Raw genomic sequence first — 17,391 nt, forward strand, 5'->3', positions numbered from 1 at the left:
CAGGGGGAGTATAGAAACATATTTGCAATTATTATATTTATGGTGCATGTATGGTTGCAATTTTTCTTGAGGGAAAATGAAAATTTTAGATTTTTTTAGTACTGAGCAAATGGAAGTTGAGCTCGCATGATACGTCATAGAGTTGCCAATTTGTATTTGATTGATCACAACTTCAATAATTCATAACTTTCTTATTTTCATTCAGAATTTGCTCAAACTTTCACTCACCTGATTTTCTTATTATTATGCCTCTATCGAAACAAACTTATTTTGGGGGTGGACTTTCCCTTTAACTCTTTGGCTCAAATTCACTAACAGCGCTTCCTGTGCGGTCATTTTACCCGTGTTGTATAGTGGCTGATTAATTTGTTAGTGACTTGTTAATAGCGCTAAAAAAAACATGCGCGGCTGCCACAGGTCGTTGCCGAGCTGCCAAAGTATAGGCGCTTAATTAAGCATATCACATTACACATTACATACAGACATGTCGAGGGCACGTAGATATGGAGTGGTTGGAATTATTTGCCTCATTATTATTTCGGTGTTAGGAATGTATCTTGACAACGTGGTAAGTAATTACAAGCTTATTCTATAAACATCGATTTTATATAATCAGTAGGATTTGTAGAAAGATTCATACGATATTTCATGGGCGTGACATTTTCTTGTCATTGGCCGTAACTGTGGGTGTGAGTGTTACGAAGGTATCGCTTGTATAATGGGGGGGGGGGGGGGGGGGGGTCGTCAGGACACTAAACGATATTGCTTGTAAACTTCTTCAAGTGAGGGCGCAGCTCAGTGGTGACTAGTTGGCGTTCTTGTTTTTGTAGTAATCTGAATTTCACAAAGAAAATCACATTCCCAGAAATATCACTTTTTGCCCTTTCATATGACACCTCAATCAGGAAAATTGAGCCAGGAATAACAAATTTCTGTTTGTTTAAAGTAATGCTTGCATTTCCATAATTTTATCAAACGAATTTGTTTTCACTGGCTGACGTGATTTGATCACAGTTTTTACTTCCTACATAAGGCCGGTTGTAGAATACTGTTGCGTAGTATTTTATGGTATAGTATTCCTCAATAACTCTAAACCAGGAAGCTCAAACACTCTGCCGTGTAGGCCTACCGTCCACCTGCCGGGCTATTAAACAAACAACAGAGTCCAGAACGTTGGGTTTTGAGCGAACTTGTCCCCGGCCGCAAAAAAAATTCATAAAATTAATCTTTTCACCGTTTCGTTGCCATCTTCTGACCGTTCTCACCGGGCGCATACCGGGTGTTGAACGTGCTTTTACCGCCTTCACCGCCCAGATTGACTTTTGTTGAAAATTTTGGCCGTATCCATATCGGGCCCATACCGGGTCTCGAACGTGTGCACCGGGTTTGTAGCAGCCACCTACCAGTCACTTAGCGTCCCCTCACCGCTCGGAGCGTCCTGTGAGCGAGTCCCCGGACTGCTGACGTCATGACACGACTGCCATAAATACCCCTATTTGAACGGCAACGGTCAGTCCACTCTCCATTTTTCATCACCGTTCTGTAACGGGTTATGAGCGTGTTGTGAACGTGTTCATACAGTGTGACCGTTTTCATAACGTATTCATACCGTCCTCATACCGTTCAACACCGTCCTCTTGCCGCTTACTTGCGGCCGGTGCCAGCCGGCCAAAGTTTTAAACATGCCCAAAACTTTCGCCGGGTCCCACCGGGTGTAAATAAGCGCCAACGCCCTATTAACGTGTTGCCCGCTTTGATAACGAACCACCGTGTGCCCCCGCCGTTCTACACCGTCCGCAGACATTTTCGCGCACGGTGGCACACGGTAGGCCTACACGGCATAGTGTGAGAGTCACTTAAAACCAGGAAGCTCAAATACAGTCAATCCAAAAACGTGCCCTGCGGACAATATTAGGATTAAGATATGAATCATACCGTTAAACGTCCAACATTGTCCAAGGTTGTATCTTGTTCTGTAAAGATTGACACATTTTAAGGATAAAAGGTTTTCCCTAACCAAAAACCATGGGTAAAGCTATATGGTCACAAATCAGAGCAGCGACCGACCGATCAGTAGCCTGCTCGGTCGCTGCTGGAATTAGGCATCGCCCAGCGATAAGGTCGGTGCCCGGGCGGCGACCGCCCAGGCACCGAGCGTATTTTGGGCGGCGAGTGAAAAGTGAGCAGGCGCCGCCCAAAGTTTACCTCCGCGCTAAAACTTCAGCGGCGACCGAGCGATGCCCTTAAAAACGAGCGGTGCCTGGACGGCAGCCGCTCGGTGGCCGGGCAGCCGGGCAGAATTGGTTAAAAACTCGCCGCTCGGCCGCCGAGCAGGCTACTTTTGGGTAATGTGGCCATAGAATTAGGAAGAATTTGAGGAATTTGTTTGTGCAAAGAAACAGGGCTTTCTCAAAACAGGACGATGATGAACTCATGTAGGGACATTAATCTTAACATTCAGAAAGAAATTGTTGATGCGAAAGAAAAATATAGAGAACAATTAGAGAGTTAATTCAGATTGGATTCAAATTCGGTTGGAAGTGTATGCAAACGATGACATCACGTTATAAAAAGAAGCAGAAATCTCCGCCAGTGTCAGAACCTATAGATCTGTTCATGAGCCAATGAATTTAATACATTTTATGCAAGATTTGAAACAGTTCAATGCTACACCCATTGTATGACTCAGTACAGTGATGTTGTCATGTACTTCAAACGCACTAATCCAAACAAATCTATGGGACCGGACAGTATTTGTGGGAAAGTACTATTAGCCACCCCTTTTGTCACTCCTTTATCTCTGAATCAAAACCATGTCCCATTGTGCTGGAAATCATCGACAATAATACCAGCAGCCAAAACACCCCTATCCCTCACCTCATTGTTGATGAAATGTTTTGAACGCATAATTCTTCAGAGGCACATTCTCCCATAGATTCGCCTGTCATAGATCCTCTACAATTTGCCTGCCAACAGGGCTCAAATTAATTTTTTGTCCACGGGGGCTCTTACCCCGAAAAAGGAGCCCCCGTGAGCCTTCTCACGGGGGCTCTTTTATTACTGACGGGGGCTCTTTTTTATACAAATATCCATTCAATTGGTACCTATGATACTCCTCAATTATTTGCTATTTCATCATTATCATTTCAATCAGCATTTTCCTCTTACAAATTTACAAGCTACACAGCTGTTACTGGCCTGTGTATATAATATATACGCATACAACACTGATCTTTATGATGTCTTTAACGTGACATATCTTCTTCTCCCCTTGCAAACGAAAAAGAAAACATGGTCATTAAAAGGGATTAAGCGACAAATAATGATTGTAATTCAAATTGATGCGAAAATTTGTTTGAATATGGACAGTATAAATAGCATGCAGGTTGCTTGTTTTTTTAATTCCTACTGGAACGCTTTAATCTTTACACTGTAATCTAATCCTAATGTCCTCCTCCGCCTATTTCGAGACTTTCTATTCACTAGCCTCGAGTCTTTTTAATTCACTGTACGTTTAGCACGACTGATATCTTTGATCATACTTAATTTCACAATTGTACTATGTTTGAATTTGACCACCTGGAGAAGTTTCATAACTACAATACTACAATACTTGATGTTTCCTGTCAAAAGTTTAGTATAATAATTTGTATACATGTTTTATATATTGGTTGTTAGTATAGTATAGTATAGTATTTATTTTCCGTTTTAAAAACAAACATATAATACAAGTATATACATAGTGTAAATAAAACGGCTGGATAGCCCATATTCAGCTGTGCCAGGCACGACACTGCTGGTCTTCCATGGGGTCCAGGAATCATATACATAAATATAAAATATGACGTACAATTATTTACTAAATTAAAGGGTATAAGAAAAGGTACAATACACAGTTATAAATGCTTAAACTCTACAAAATGGTAGTTGTGTGAAAGGACTACGAAAGTCCATCCCCCCCCCCTCCCGGGTCTGGAATAGGTCAATTTATTATCAAGGTCTGGGTGATTGGGCATGTGAGTAGAACAACGTTAATTCGCGCTTAAAACTATTCAGAGTTGAGGCATTTCTAACAAGTACAGGGAGATTATCATAAGCAATAGCTCCTCTATACTTAAAAGTTCTTTTCAAAAATCCAGTATTAGGCTTAGGCGTATATAGTCTTCCGCCAAAGCGTAAGTGGTATTCGTGCACAGAGATACTAAAAAGGTCTGAAATGTAAACAGGGGTCATCTCATTAAGTGATTTAAACATATAAGTTAGCAAATGCTGATTTCTCCTGTCGTGTAACGATTCCCAGTTAAGGGCATTGTGAATTTCTAAATCGGGTATATGAGAGTCACGACTGATATGTAAAATCAAACGCCCAGCACGATTTTGGAGCTTTTGTAATCTTTCAGTTAAATATTTGCAGGCCGAACCATATACAACATCTCCATAGTCGAAGTGGGGAAGAACAACTGCATTATATATTAGTTTTAATATAGATTCATTCAAGGTGCTTCTTAATCTACCAAGAAAGCTTACCATTTGTCCTATTTTTTTCACCATCTTATCAGTGTGAATATTCCATTTAATTTGCTCATCACAAATGACACCTAAGTACTTGACATTTTCCACTTGTTTAATTTTAGTCTGACAGAGGGTGACATTTAAGTTCTTTTCTTTTGACAACATGTATCGACTACCAATAAGCATACAAACTGTTTTTTCAAAATTTACACTAAGTCTATTTTCCTTCATCCACTGGTGTAAAATAAGTAGGTCACTGTTCAGAGTTGACTCGATTTTGCGTACTGAGGTATCGGAGGAATATATCACTGTGTCGTCTGCATATAACTTTAGACTGCTTGATTTAATATATTTGACAAGATCATTAACGTATATTATAAATAAGAGGGGCCCTAAAAGCGACCCTTGCGGGACCCCGCATGATATAAATTTGGAAGATGAAAGAGAATGATTTACAAGGGTTTTACATGTTCTTCCATTCAAATAGCTATAAAACCAGTCACTCGACATATTTTTTTATACCAATGTTATGCATTTTCTTCATAAGAATTTGATGGTCGACAGTGTCGAAAGCTTTTCGCAGGTCGATAAATATAGTACCTGTGTATTTAGACTCGTCCATGGCCTGAAGCCAATCATCTGTGACCTTTATTAGGGTAGATGTTGTCGAATGTTTAGGTCTGAATCCAGACTGTTCTCTACATAAAATATCATTTTTATGCAGGTAATCTAATAACTGGTGTTGTACAATTCGTTCCAAAATTTTAGACACACAGGGCAATATCGAAATTGGCCTGAAATTACCAGGGGAAGATTTATCACCATTCTTATGTAAAGGCACAATCTTAGCCGTTTTCCAAGGATTCGGGAATTTTCCAGTTTTCATTGATTTGTTGAATAAGTGAGGATGGGACCAATTTCAATGGCGCTTAATTTCAAGATAAATACTGATATTCCATCAAGACCAATTGATTTTTTATTTTTCAATTTTTTGATTAAGTTTGATTAAGTTTGATTAAGTTCAGTGTGTCAGTTTCAGTTATGGACACAAAGCTAAAAGTGCTATACAAGCCATGAGGATCTGTACATTTTAAAGTTAATTAATAGAAGGCTCATTACACATGTATTTCACCTCATCTTTCCTGATATATTCCTCTTACTTACCTTTCCTTTCTCTTCCTTTCATTCCTTTCTCACCTTTTGTTGATTCTTGCTCCTTGCTCCTATTCCTCATTCACCCTTCTTTCTTTCCATACTCATTAAATTTTGATATAGAGTTTTAACATGATATTTGTTATATATATTAGGTCATAGTGCTAAGACTATTGTACTTTTAACTTGTAAATACATGTACTTTTAAATTGTATTCCAATGGCAATTCAGTTGTAAGACTGCGACGATGGAATTTGTTCAATAAAACCTTTCTATATATAACCTTTCTATAGAATAAGCACTGCTATTCACCCGAATCTTCTTTGTAAAAACAACTCTTACAAATCTCAGCCATGCTTACTGAGTTGAGACGTTCCATTCAATTTAAAATACCCATTACATAATACACTTCTCCTAATCTCAAAGTGATCTTACAACACAGTAGCAGAATTGCATGGCTGAGATTTGTAAAAGTCATTTTTACAAAGAAGATTCTGGTGAAAAGCATTGCTTATTCAAAAAGAATCCTTGCATCAATTTGAATCACAATGATTATTTGTTGCATGGTCCTTTTATTAAATAACCTTGTTTTCTGTTTTGTTTGCAAAGGGAGAAGAAGCTATGTCACGTTAAGAAATCATAAAGATCAGTTGTATTATGCATATGATACCAGAACAAATGTTGATTATCAGAATGTCATTTTGGAATACCTCTATACAAATACCACATTGTCTTTAGCCCGTATCAGTATTAGTAGGATCCAATATAAAGCTATTATTCTTTATTTAATTCAGTTTATTGCTTTTCCTCAAAAATAGTTTTGCTATTTTTTTTAGGGTTGAGACGCTAAGAAATGGTTTCAAATGTACATTACACGAACCCTGAACCATTGCAAAATGATGGTGGTTCTCTCTCTCTCTCTCTTTATTTTAATCATGCATTATCAACTACATATAAAGCAGCAACCAAAAACTTAGGGTTATCTGAGATAGGTGAAAGTAAGAGTTAAAAAGAAAGTCATGCTAAAACGGATCTTCACTTCCCCCCGCCCCCTAAAAAAAAAATAGATTAGTAGTCCACCTCTCCAGAATCCCCCTCCCCCGCTTTAATATCACATTTTCACTTGGCAGCCCAAGGGGGCCGGGGGGGGGGGGGGTGGGAGGAGGGGGTTAAACCCCCTACACCCCCCTGCCGTAGATCTGCCCATGTTACCATATCATTCCACGACATTTTGGTCTTCCTCTTCTCCTCAAAAGGGACTTTTAGATTTGCGTGGACGTGGACGTGGACGTGTTACGTCCTTTTAAGGCACTGGCGCAATCACATGTGACGTCCTTTTAAGGACTGGCAGTGCCTTAAAAGGAGGTCACACGTTGCAGTCCACGTTCTCATCTTGCAAATCTGAAAGTCCCTAATATTGATTTACTGGTCGAGGTTCATTATTTGCTGACAACGAACAACTTCCCCAGGCCATGACCATGCTTCTGCCCTTGCCCGATCGCCTCCAGCTCCAGCAGACATGGCGCGGAAGCGTGCACACGCACCGCTACTAACGGCGCAGTAGGCCTATATGCTGACGGCGGCACTGCACTGCGAGCTGAATCGGTAATAATATAGGCCTACTCATAAAACGAGAAATCTTGCACGCTAATCTTAGTTCCATTTCATTGGTTTAAGGTTTGAAAATTGAAACTCAATATTGTGTTAAAGTTATAACAGAAAAGATTATCTTTATTTTATAATTCCACCGGGGCGATTTTTAATTTTGCAATCGCCCCCATGAGCAACCTGACGGGGGTGATTTTGTAGCTCACGGGGGCGAATCGCCCACCGCCCCCGTGTATTTTGAGCGCTGCCTGCCAATCGCGCAAGTCTAATATTAATAATGCCGTGTTATTGTTAATTCACTTGGCTGCACAGTATATATTGAACCGTTGGGTCGTTATGTTCGTGCAACACTCGTCGATTGTTCATCAACACATTTCTAACTTAAGCCCCTTTCACACCGGATCTGCGTAGAGTTGCGAAGTGTTGCGTACCGACTACGCCGAAGGAAGGCTGCGTATTCATGAAAAAAATAATGCCTCGGCGTAGTCCCTGCGTAGGTTATGCGTAGGCTTGCGTACGGTGGCGTATGGTGACGTACCCTGTGCGTAGGCACCGCGTACCTACGGCGTGTGCAATTGACAAAATTTTTGTGAATCACCCTCTCAAACAACAATATAATACTGTATTATACTTTATTACTGTTTTGGTGGCAGCACCAATAAAGCCTTTGTCTTTCCTAGCTGTCTCCACATTCATATATATTTTTGTTGTTGTATTGTATTGTAAATGTTTCTCTTTAACTTGTACGCTATGTTTTGTATTTTATATGTTTGTTATGATGTTTTGATGATGAATGAAATAAAGTTCAATTCAATTCAATTCAATTCAACTACCGTATAACCTTTATCATGAAGTTATAATTCAAGTAATAATGACTGTCGGAAAAAACTCTGACTTTCAAACTCCTGCTAACACTGTGAAATTTAAACTGTAAAGTTTAAATGAAAATAACTATCACAAAATACATTACTTTAACCGAATCATGAAGTAATGATTACTAAAAACTGAGAATAAACTCCTGCTGACACTCTGAAAATTAAAGTGTGTAATTTAACAAGACCTTGACATGTTATTACACATGGACATAATCACACGATACATGTTATCGTTAATTAAAAACCGCAGGAACAATAACAACCTTTCATCCCCCTAGCCTGAAACACTGATCAAAAAGTTCTTATGACGCACAGTCACAGTCATTCACCATCATCATCGTCTTGTGTGCTGTGGTCGGACTAGCGTAGGGTTGCTTACGGTTGCGTAGGCCTGGTGTAGGGTTGCTAAAGTAGCGTACGGTTGCTTACTGTGCGCGAAAGCACCGTGTAAAAATGCAATAGACGCTTGTTTTTTTTTATTTCAACAGCCTGAGATGTCAAAATCACAAATTGAATAAACCATAAATAAAACTAAACATGTCAGTCTGAAATACTTTGTAATAGTACAAACCAAATTACAAGCACAAATACAAACTAAAGTCAAAGACACACTTTTCTTCATGAAAAGGATACATGTGAGAACACACACATGTAAATATCATTTCCCTTCAAAATAATTATAAATCCCTGACTGGTATTCTTGTAAATACTACAACTTTAATGCACTAATCTACAGTTTTGTATAACAAGAAGAGTTACAAGCCCACTCCTGCTGACACTCTGGATTTATAAAAACTTTTACATGTGGTTACACAACTATAACTTATCATGAGGTAATGAATACTATAATAATAATATCAGTTTGAAAATTGTGACATTTGAAAGACGTTTACATTAGACATGAATTTAAAAAGGGCCACAATTGTGGAATAATATACCTCGATATATAAAATCTAGTTCATCAATTAACATTTTTAAAAGGAGATATAAATCATTTTTAATCCAACAAAATAAATAAAGATTGATTATGTACACGGTCTAGCTTTTGGTTTTGGTTTGTTTTTGTTCCCCCCCCCCTCCTCTAGTAGGTTTTTTTAAAATTTTTTGTTAATCACCCTCTCAAACAACAATATAATACTGTATTATACTTTATTACTGTTTTGGTGGCAGCACCAATAAAGCCTTTGTCTTTCCTAGCTGTCTCCACATTCATATATATTTTTGTTGTATTGTATTGTAAATGTTTCTCTTTAACTTGTACGCTATGTTTTGTATTTTATATGTTTGTTATGATGTTTTGATGATGAATGAAATAAAGTTCAATTCAATTCAATTCAATTCAACTACCGTATAACCTTTATCATGAAGTTATAATTCAAGTAATAATGACTGTCGGAAAAAACTCTGACTTTCAAACTCCTGCTAACACTGTGAAATTTAAACTGTAAAGTTTAAATGAAAATAACTAACACAAAATACATTACTTTAACCGAATCATGAAGTAATGATTACTAAAAACTGAGAATAAACTCCTGCTGACACTCTGAAAATTAAAGTGTGTAATTTAACAAGACCTTGACATGTTATTACACATGGACATAATCACACGATACATGTTATCGTTAATTAAAAACGACAGGAACAATAACAACCTTTCATCACCCTAGCCTGAAACACTGATCAAAAAGTTCTTATGACGCACAGTCCACAGTCATTCACCATCAGCATCGTCTTGTGTGCTGTGGTCGGACTAGCGTAGGGTAGCGTACTGTTGCGTAGGCATGGCTACAATAGCGTGGTGTTGCGTAGACTTGCGTACAAATTGCGTACTTTCTGCGTATAGTGTCTACGCCGAAGGTACGCGAAAAAATTAAACATGCTTAATTTTTTGCGTCCATCTCGCGTACCCATTTGCGTCCCTCAGCGTACAGTAACGTAGGCCGGCGTAGAATTGCGTACGCTCGGCGTAGTTGGTATGCAACACTACGCAACTCTACGCAATTAGGCCCGGTGTGAAAGCCCCTTTACCTCTTGATGAATTAGCTTACCACTATGAATGTAAAACCCTCTCTGATACTCTGGTTTCATGATTTTCTAACGGGCAGAATTCAAAGAGTAAAACTGCATAATATATTGTCTGATTACGTTACTACGAATACAGGCTACCCCCACCCCCCCCCCCCCGTGTTGCGTGCTGTCAGCACCATTATTTATCATGTATACAAAGGATTGTTCAAAGCAGGCCTCGCGTCTGAACGGCAGAGCATGGAATACAAATTTGCTATATTACCGTGACAAATAATGATATTAAATAATGTTGATGATGAGGATGATAATAACAAATAATGATAGCAGAAATAATAATACTGATAATAATAATGATGATGATGATGATAATGATAATAAGAATGAAATTAAAATAATAAAAGATAATATTAATAATATTTTCGAATTCCACGAAATCGTATATTTTCAATATTGTTATAAGTCCATTTATTTTCTTATAATATTCCATTATGTAAAAACGAATTATATCCGTGACTATGTCATTGTAACTTTGTTACTGTGTATTATCTACACTGTTGGTCATAAAGGTGGAATATTTTTTTTTTACCCCAATTTATGGGATGATTTTGACAATGATGTATTCCCAATAGATTTAGATAATAGTATACATTCTAGTATAGAATCTGAATCTGAATCTGAATCTGAATCTGATTGTTTTGTCATTGTACATGTTTCCATATGAATTTGTAATTTGTCATTGTACATTTGCTACTGTATATTATCTATATATGTATATTATACAAATAATGAATGGTTATGAGTTCAATAGTGCGAATATGTTCATGAGTTGAAAGATTAACATTCTATTCAACGAGGCGTCAGCCGAGTTGAATAGAATTAACGTTAATCTTTCAACGAATGAAAATATTTGCACTATTAAACGAATGAAAAACATTTATTATTTGTTTTATACAACATCGAAGAAGACCTAATAGAACGTTAATCAACAAATTATGCTTTACTCCTTATAAAGATAAATTAAAGTTCGAGTCAAGCCTTCTCGATTACATGCAGATTGCCTTCGCGTCAGATACACGCAGGGATACGCGCGCGCACGGCCGAGAGGTACGCAGTCTGCATATAACCAACAATGCACGGCGCATATAACCAAAAATGCACGACCGTGCAATATACCATCTATTGAATATCATGTGACCAACAATCGTCCAATCAAATGACAAGGATCCACGTAGGTGTTGTATAATATTTTCTATTGTATATTGTTTATGTGCCTATGTAATGCCAACAAATGAATTTCCAAATGGACCAGTAAAATTAATCTGAATCTGAATCTGAATCTCTGAATAATAATTTGCGAGTATTTGTTTTTGTGACTGCTAAAGCATGTGTGTGGTACTATGCTTTCCCGGTCCCCAACATTAAAAATTTCTCTGTAGGGCAATGCATTATGGTGAAGGCATGCCCACATGGGGGATTTTTTTTATTTTAGTGGTCGGGGCAAAATGCAATGAATTATTTTTTGTAATTGTGGGGGCGGCGACGTACTCTAGCCCCCGCTGCGTACAGTCATGATTCAGTGGCTAAGCAATGGCCTCTTTACTGTGAGACACCCAGGATCAAAACCGTGTCGATATGCTTTATTCAGGTGCGGATCCAGGATTTTCCAAAAGGGGGGGGGGGGGGGGGGGGGGGATATTTGAAAATCGCGCAGACCGTTAATTCAACTCGACTTACCAATACTGACAAGGTTATATTAAAAGCACCGTACCGGTACATACAAGCGGGTACAATTATTTTTCTTTTTTTTTCTCTTGTCCGATATCAACTTTCCCCAAGTTTAAGTTATGTGCGATCAAATTTGTTAACATTTTCATCAGGACGAGGGGGGGGGGGGGGGGGCTTAATCCACTTGCTAAAATATTAATTTTCTGGGTTCACAATTTCGCGAGGGAGCGAGCGAAAAATTGAGCATAATTATGTATGTTGTGAAAGTGTTATTTATCCCCAAAATACGCGAGATAAGACATAAAAAAATGCATATTCGGTCAGGTTGTAATTTTTTTAATTTGCGGGGACAGAGAGGCTGTACCCCGCTTTAACTGCAAGAAATGAAATTTGAATGCCTGTGGAGTAAATAAAGAAACAGCTCTAGCTATAACCATGATTACATGAGAGCTTCCATTTTTTTTGGAAATCCAGAACAATTAAACTCTTGTGGTGTTATATCTGTGTTTCATGACTGTCAAAATATATTTAACACTTTCTTTATATCTTTACATATTTATATTCATGAATTACTTCATCACTCGTGTTCGCTTATAAAATGCCAACGTGCTCATCGTGCTGAGTTATTTGCTATAACTATGATTGCAATGAAAACTTCCATTTATTTTGAAAATCCAGAACAATTAAACTCTTGTGGTGCTCTATATGTGTTTCATGACTGTCAAAATATATTTAACACTTTCTTTATATCTTTACATATTTATATTCATGAATTACTTCATCACTCGTGTTCGCTTATAAAATGCCAACGTGCTCATCGTGCTGAGTTATTTGCTATAACTATGATTGCAATGAAAACTTCCATTTATTTGGAAAATCCAGAACAATTAACTTGTGGTGCTCTATATATGTGTTTCATGACTGTCAAAATATATTTAACACTTTCTTCATATCTTTACATATTTACATTCATGAATGACTTCATCACTAACGGTTCACTTAAAAATACGATCGTGCCGAGTTGTTCGCTACAACCAATAGGGACTTTTAGAATGAGTGGACGAGAACACGACGAACGCCAACTGACCATGCGTGTCAACGTACTCAACTGCCCATGTTGACTACAATTAGAAATCTTTTAGATTGCACTCAACGATATACATGCATGTAGGAAGTAACACTATATGAACATGACAGACAAAGAAAGAGGACAAAATATACAGTTCCTCATTCTACTCTCAACAATAGGCCATTTTCGTAATGTAACCAAATTTAATGCATAGGTCTTTGTGAAGTGCCTCAATACAAATTATTTAATTCACCTGATAGGAATAATAGTATTTCAATAGTCAGAATGCAACTGCATATATTAAGTGTTGCTAGGTAGGTCAAACCATAATGTTTGTCCAACCTAGCTGGCAACAACTATAATGTATGCAGTTAGGATTCTGTCTATTGAAATACTATTATTCCTATCAGGTGAATGAAATAGTTTGTATTGAGGCACTTCACAAAGACCTGTGCATTAAATTTGGTTACATTACGAAAATGGCCTATTGCTACGTGGTAGAACATCTCTTCACTGCTATTATGTAAAAATGTGTAGAACAGGTGAACATGCATGTGACACCTGTTCTACACATTTTTACATAATAGCAGGGAAGGGATGTTCCTTTGTCTACCTGAGGAACTGTATATTTTATGCGCACGCGGCATATACTAGTACCGTACTAGATTTAGGAAAATCAAGGTTGACGCATTCTCGATCGCCGTCTGAGACGACGTGACGCATGCGCAGTGCCTTAAAATGACGTCACACGTTGCAGTCAAGGCTGTCAACGTGCAATTCTAAAAGTCCCTAATATTGCAATGTGAACTTCCTTTTATTTGGAAATCCAGAACAATTAACCTGTGGTGCTCTATATGTGTTTCATGACTGTCATAATATATTAAACACTTTCTTTATATCTTTACATGTTTGTATTACTTTATCACTCTCGTTCGCTTACAAATAACAACGTGCTCATGCATTTTACTCCGTATTCCTATGAATACAATATAAATATTTTTAACAAATCCGCATCACTACCACTGTTACATCCAGGCCCCGCAGAACGTTTTTCAAAGTTGGTGGGGGAGGGGCTAAAGTATTTACGATCAGGTAGAGCGTAGCGAGAGAAGCGAGTGAAGCGTAAATTGGCTTGGGGTCCAGGGGAAAAAGCCCCAGCGGGGAGGGGGTCAAGGGGCAGACCCCCTCGGAAGCTCAGGAGTTCAGCTTAGGAATTTAATTACGGTCAGATGAGCATATTTTGATACCTTATTTATACCTTATCACTAATTAGCCCGGGGTCCAGGGGACTGAGCTCCATGAAGCTCAGGGTTTTAGGCATTTAATAATAGTCAGATGATTTAATTACGGTCAGATGGGCATATTTTGATACCTCATTAATTTTGTGGCACTGGCAGGTCACAATTTTTCTTTCTTCCTTTCTTTCTATTTTAATATCTTACACATACTTTTTTCTAGTGAGGGGGTGGCTTGAGCCCTCAAGCCCCGCCGTTCCTCGGGCCCTGACATGTGCCCATGCCTTGAGCCATAATGTATGGCCGTACAGAGAATTTTTTCATGTTGGGGACCGGGGTAAATGAATAAATGCAATGAATTATTGATAATTTATTGCATTTTCTTAATTTGTTTTTATTTGTGGGAACTGCCCCCTACCCTAGCCCCCGCTGCGTACAGTCATGGTTCAGTGGCAAAGCAATGGCCTCGTAACTGTGAGGCCCCAGGATCAACACCGTGTCGATGTGCCATATTAGTGCCCTTTTGTGGGGCATTAATCCTCATTACTGTCATATATGACTTAAGGGCGTTGGTCCCCTAGTTGATAAGCATATTATACACATGCTTTAGCAGTCACGCAAAACAAAACACTGGCAAATCATTATTCAATAATATCTGAGAATGTATACTATTATCTAGATCTATTAGGAATAAATCATCGTCAAAATAATTCCATAAATCGGGTAAAAAATAAATATTCTAACGTTATGAGCGACAGTTTATATTCTCATAGTAATAACATATTTTTTTTTTTTATCATAATCATACCTTGTCACATCAATACTATATCACGTCGTTTCTTTTCATAAAAAACATTATATTCTTGCATCACATGATATCATATCTTATAATAAATATTTTGTTATCATTTCGTGCAATGTTAAGTCAGGTGATATCACATGAATACAATAACATAAAGATATCATATTTAGATCATGATCATATTATGTTATGTAATATGAATCATGTCGATCATATCTCCTTTGTATCATGATATTCATATGATTGTGCTGATAACGTGTAAATTTGATTTCTTCAAATGTTAAGAGTTCATTTTACTGTATAAGTGTTGCCGTAATTATATGTCGCAATTATAATTTTGAAATATGAATGTAAATGTATTTATTCCTGTTATTTTCTGGCCCGTTTTCTTAGTCCAGTGGTCAAGACATTGGAGTTCTAATAGCCAGTGACCCTTGTTCGATTCCCGGCGGAGTCATTTTTCCACATTCGCAATCAATTCCGAAAAGGGATGACAGCAACTAACAGTATCTAGGAAATCAATGATTTCCCTGGCTTTTGATTTCTTTTTTGTCTTCGATTTTCATACTTACTTTCAAAATAATCTTTCAACCTTAAATTCCTGCAAAATTCAGAACCATCTTATGGGAGGGGGGGGGGGGGGGGGCGGAAATTTGAAAATCGCACAGACCGTTATTTAATTAATTCAAGATCCCAATACCGACAAGGTCATATTAGAAGCACCGTACCGGTAACTACCAGCGGGCACAGGCTTTGGAAAGGGGGCAGGCTCACGCCACATCACCGTCACTTTAAAGGTACCGGAAATACAAAGTTTTGGGAAATTTTGAAAATGGGGTGGATAGTGATTCTTTACAATTTTAATATGTTTGGATGCCCCTGTGGATGTAGAATAAGCACTAGAAAACTTAGCCCCTAAAACACTTCTGCTTTTGAGAAAAATTGAATATAAAAATGTACTGATGCTCCCGGTAAATTTTGATAAATTTCAAATTGCGCCTACGGCCGTACAATGGTAGCTGCGACCATGAAAATTTCAGAATATGTAGTTGTATATATGTAGTTGTATATGTATATGTAATTTCCAAACGGGAATAGCTAATTCGTCGATTTTAGACAAGAAACATTGTTTTAAAGCTTAATTAATATCTTTACCTTGAGAGGGAGCTATACAACATAAAGAGTTTATTATTTAGAATTTCATAACTTTAGACTTAGATTTTAACCACGACAACGATCAATAAATATAATAGGATCGCATTATGCTTCCAATATGTTCATTTGATTCATGATCCAATACCAAAACTTTGTATTACCTTTAACTTTGAAATTTGTTATCCAATGAATACAAAAGATATATCATGAGTGCTTTTACATGAACCCTTTTTTAATAAATATATATTATGCTGGATTCTGATCCAGATTGCACAACCTAAAATGATAAGATGGTCATCCCCAATACGCTTGCAGTTCTCAATTATGTGCACCCCTTCCTCCTTATTCCCTCATCTATCGTTACCGTCACTGCCATTGACGTATATGGCCGACCCCCTCTTCAATAAAGGCCCCCAAGACTTCTGGAATAAAGCCCCAGTCCCATATAAAGCCGGACCAGCACGGACGAGCACGGACCACCCCGGACCATCCCGGACCATGGTCTGGGGTGATCCGGGATGGTCCGGGATGTTTTGTTCAAAAAAGTGTGATGCTTTAAAAGCTACAGTCCCATATACGTCCCGGACCGTCCCGGACCATCCCGGACCCCATCCGGAGTGATCCGGGATTCGGTCCGTGTTGACACCGTGTTGGCACCGGGGTGGTCCTGGATGGTCCTGGATGGTCCTGGATGGTCCTGGGCGGTCAATAACTCACTCCCGGACTGCCACGGATCAACACGGACCGCCCCGGCGCCACTACGGATGACCCCGGACCCAGCACGGTGGCTACACGGATCACCCCGGATCAAACTATTGTCCCGGACCGTCCCGGACCACCCCGGCAGTTTTTGACCGTCAAAAACATCCGGGGTCGACTCCCGGACCGCCCAGGACCATCCAGGACCATCCAGGACCATCCAGGACCATCCAGGACCACCCCGGTGCCAACACGGTGTCAACACGGACCGAATCCCGGATCACCCCGGATGGGGTCCGGGATGGTCCGGGACGGTCCGGGACGTATATGGGACTGTAGCTTAACCCAAAATGTTCTGATCACCGTACTGCCGCTCTTTGGAGGGGCCGGGCGCGGCCTTTTCAGAAGTACTTTTTACTAAACTTTTTAGGCACTACGGCTTGAAATAAACAAGCATACTTATAATTTTTTGAAAATAAGCTGAATTCCGACTCAGTTTTGCACAACCTAAAAATTAGCCCCCCCCCCCCC

General features: G+C 38.7%; 1 protein-coding gene across 1 annotated transcript in view; it reads left to right on the forward strand.

Annotated features, from left to right (window-relative positions):
• Nucleotides 1–380: 380 nt before the first annotated feature.
• Nucleotides 381–17,391, forward strand: part of LOC115920302 (NXPE family member 3-like) — a 33,094-nt gene continuing 16,083 nt past the window's right edge. The window contains exon 1 of the mRNA XM_030975844.1: nt 381–568. Coding sequence (XP_030831704.1) covers nt 485–568 — 84 coding nt within the window. The 5' untranslated portion in view covers nt 381–484. The remainder of the gene's footprint in view (nt 569–17,391) is intronic.

Source organism: Strongylocentrotus purpuratus, unplaced genomic scaffold (genome assembly GCF_000002235.5).
Source record: "Strongylocentrotus purpuratus isolate Spur 01 unplaced genomic scaffold, Spur_5.0 spur5_scaffold_8, whole genome shotgun sequence".
In the NCBI taxonomy this organism is placed as follows: Eukaryota; Metazoa; Echinodermata; class Echinoidea; order Camarodonta; family Strongylocentrotidae; genus Strongylocentrotus; species Strongylocentrotus purpuratus.